Raw genomic sequence first — 3,560 nt, forward strand, 5'->3', positions numbered from 1 at the left:
TGATAAAGATTCATATACCTAATTCTTTAAGTTTTTAGTTACATTTAGTGTAAGTTTCCTTGGAATTTATTAAAACTACATTCACAATATATTATTAACATTTTTTAAATAAAAAATATTTTTAACTTTTTAACCAACATTCTTAAAATAGTTATCAACATCTGTCAAATTTTAAACAATTATTTATTTAATATTCCATCAAGTGTGATGATTTAGAATATTGCAATTATAATAAGGACAAATCTTTTTCTTAATATTATTATTATGAACCTTTTAAATTTATTATTATTATTACTATTATTATTATTATTATTATTATTATTACGACAACATTTGGGCATGAATTTGAATTTAAGAAAAGTGGAGATAAAAAATTAAGCATGTTTATTTTCCTTTTTAAAAATAAATTTTTTTAAAAATAAAATATAATGCAAATTGAAAACAAACATACTTTATAACTTTTTATCCCCCATCAAAATTAGAAAAACATAAAAAAAAAAATACTCACTTCTTTTAAAAGTTAGATTTACTTATATATTTCAAACAAATTATATATCAACTATATTTTAAAAATATTAAGAACAAAAACTTAAAACTTAAATTGTATTTAAGTAAAATATATTGTTTTAAATATTATTATAATTTAAAATATAAAGTTATTGTGTTAATTCATCTATATTTTTAATAAATATAAAAAATAAGAGTGTGTAATTTTTATTACAAAATGGATTTAAGTTTAGAAACAGATAGTTATATTTCCAAATTTACAACCGCTTTTTTAAAAAAATAAAAATAAAAGAATAAAATCAAATCCGCTCCCCCAATAGAGTCTTTTATTGCCATGTTTTACATTTCACTAGGCATACACCCAGAATTCAGTTCCATTAAAATGAAAATCGCTTCCATTGACGAAGGTTGCAACATGTTTCCAATTATGGCTTTAAGGATCGTTTAGGACATAGTTTTTTTTTTTTAATATTTTTAATTTTTAAATTAAGAGAATTATATATTATTTATAATGATAATTAAATTATTAATATATTATATCTTTTATTCTAAAAATATTAAATTAAATTAAAAAAAAATACCTTTCCTCTCTTCTCTTCTAAAACCTCATTTCCCAGATAACTCTCTGATCATTTGACTTTCTCTTTTAGCATTTTTTCGACATGAGAAGAGTAGAACTAACAGATATTGAGATCACGATTCTTAGCACCTAGCTTCCAGTATTTGAAAAGACAAGTTAGCGTTGTTATTCACTGTCCCATATGTAGAAAGAGACAAGAAGAAAATATATTTGTGTCAGATAAATGTAATAATTTGGTTACAATATGCATAATATCTGACAGGCACCTCAAGATCTCACTTAAAATTTGTCTCATTCATATAGTCAGATCCAAAGCACTTGCTTTTTCCCCTTGCCTCTTGGAACAATATTGGGCTACTTTCAACCTGTTGCTAAGGTTAGAGGAAGAGGATTGAAAACACAGAGAGAGTGATAGATTGCTGTCAACTTCATGGTCCTCCATGCTTTCTAATTGGTTCTCAGCACTGATATTCCTTGAATTTAATTTAAGTGACAGATCCAAATCAAGATTAATATCTGAAGACTTCCTTTTCAAGGACTTATGTTCCACTGGGTTTGTGGCAAATTTGTTATATGGCATGAGCTCTTGTGCACTTGGATGCACTTTGGTTGATGGATGAAGATCAACTTGGCTCATTTTGATTTGTGTGCATATTGATTCATGGCCACCAATTGAGAGGAATTTATCTTTTGGTTCATGGACTTTACTTGTTGATAGTTCACCAAAATTGGAAGAATCAACTTGGAACATATGAGTCCAATTGATGTTACTATTGGTCCCATGGATTCTCTCAGTTATTCTGCTACCACCAAATTCATCTACTGAACTCCCACCCATGAATGGCCCATGCATCATCATATTTTCATAGATAGCAAGAGATGCATCTCCATATCCATATCTGTGAAAAGAAGCAAACCCTTATTCAGATGTGGAATTCTATATGTTTGAGAGAATTTGAAGTGAAGTTGGTAGTGGTATTTGTGCCTGTATGCTGAACTTTGGGTTGGATTATAGCCTTGAAGCATGGGAATTTGGCTTAGATTATAAACATTTCTGTCTCCATTGTCTACAAGAACCCTTTGATCAGCCAATACTGTCATATATATAATTAAAAACATTCATTAGGGACTTGTAAGCACAAACCCTAATAACTTCTTAGCAATATATAAAAGAAAGATAAGCTTATTGTACCTTGATTTGGGTCAACTACTTTCTTGCTCCTGTACATCTGGGCAAAGGAGAGACATATGGTCAAAAAGGACATAAACAAATTGGTAAACAAATTAAAAAAAAAAAGGGTTATATGCAAATAGAAAAAGCTCTAGGTTGCAATGATCTATGATTTACCTGTAAATGACTCTTGACATGAGCAATACTTAAACCTTTGATATTCATCAACTGAAGAACTAACTTTGGGGTTGCTCCTAGACCCAAGAAACAATATATGTTAAGAAAATTTATAAATATAAGAAAACTCAAGTTATTTGAATTAATTAACTAGGAAGGATTAGTGATAATCAATATCACTTAAGAATATTGAAATATTAAAAAGGTACAACGCAAACAATTAAGCTATATGTGTTGAACTCACTCTCTTGTCCACCAAGTCTTTGAACAGCATGAACAAAGCGAAGATGAAGATCAGGAGTCCAACGTAGCCTTGGCAACTTGGATCTAACATAAGGCCTCACAGTTGTCTTCTTCTCGTTCTCTTCCACAGTGCTATTGCTTGAGCTTCCTCCATTGTTGTTTTGCTTATTCTCATCTTCATTGCCCTCATTTTCACAACCTTCTTCGTTAGAAGGGCTTGTCTTGGAACATTCCGAGTCATTTCTTTCTTCTTCCATCATCATATTCATCTAATAAGTTTTCTTCAACTTCGAGAGCTTCCTACACTTGCCTTGGAAATTGGATTTTAAGATCACAATTTGAAGCAAGACAAAAGAAACAGTTGCTTGTATGTCGCTATATGTTAATTATTGGTTGAATTAAACCACTAATTCATGAAATGGAATAGTTTGGAGTTGAATACTATACTTTTTGGCAACTCCTATTGTTCATCCTCCTCTATGCTTGGACATTGAAAATGAAAATCCTCGATCTTAGCAACACCAACGTAGCTATATATTGCTACATAAATCGATGACAACCCATATACACACACCTATATGATACCCAGAAAGTGAAATAGTCAAAACCGTAGAACAGGATTTAGAACAGCATCTCTCTCTCTGTCTCTCTCTCTCTCTCTCTCTCTACCCCCTTTTCAATGTGCCTCTTAGAGATGAGTAAACGAATAATTTGGTTTTCATATCGTAAGCATGTTGGTGTGTATATATTTTTTTTATATGCATGGACATCAAGAAATGGAAAGAATATACTTGACTATTTCACGTGAGTCCAATTTTATAGTTCACATGAATAAATTATAGTCAGTGATCCATAATAATTGTTTGAGGTTGTTCATTTGAA

The 3,560-nt window shown here is 30.1% G+C and overlaps 1 protein-coding gene across 1 annotated transcript; it reads right to left on the reverse strand.

The window, feature by feature from the left end:
• Positions 1–1,365: 1,365 nt before the first annotated feature.
• LOC113863349 lies at positions 1,366–3,351 on the reverse strand. The gene is made up of 5 exons (XM_027496905.1): positions 2,680–3,351; positions 2,436–2,512; positions 2,280–2,316; positions 2,073–2,181; positions 1,366–1,986 (listed from the first exon to the last, which is right to left on the reverse strand). Exons 1-5 carry the CDS (start codon positions 2,945–2,947, stop codon positions 1,383–1,385), a joined length of 1,095 nt encoding a protein of 364 aa, XP_027352706.1. The 5' UTR covers positions 2,948–3,351; the 3' UTR covers positions 1,366–1,382.
• Between the last annotated feature and the right edge of the window lie 209 nt (positions 3,352–3,560).

The sequence above is a fragment of the Abrus precatorius genome, unplaced genomic scaffold (genome assembly GCF_003935025.1).
Source record: "Abrus precatorius isolate BTA unplaced genomic scaffold, Abrus_2018 Scaffold3, whole genome shotgun sequence".
Classification (NCBI taxonomy): domain Eukaryota; kingdom Viridiplantae; phylum Streptophyta; class Magnoliopsida; order Fabales; family Fabaceae; genus Abrus; species Abrus precatorius.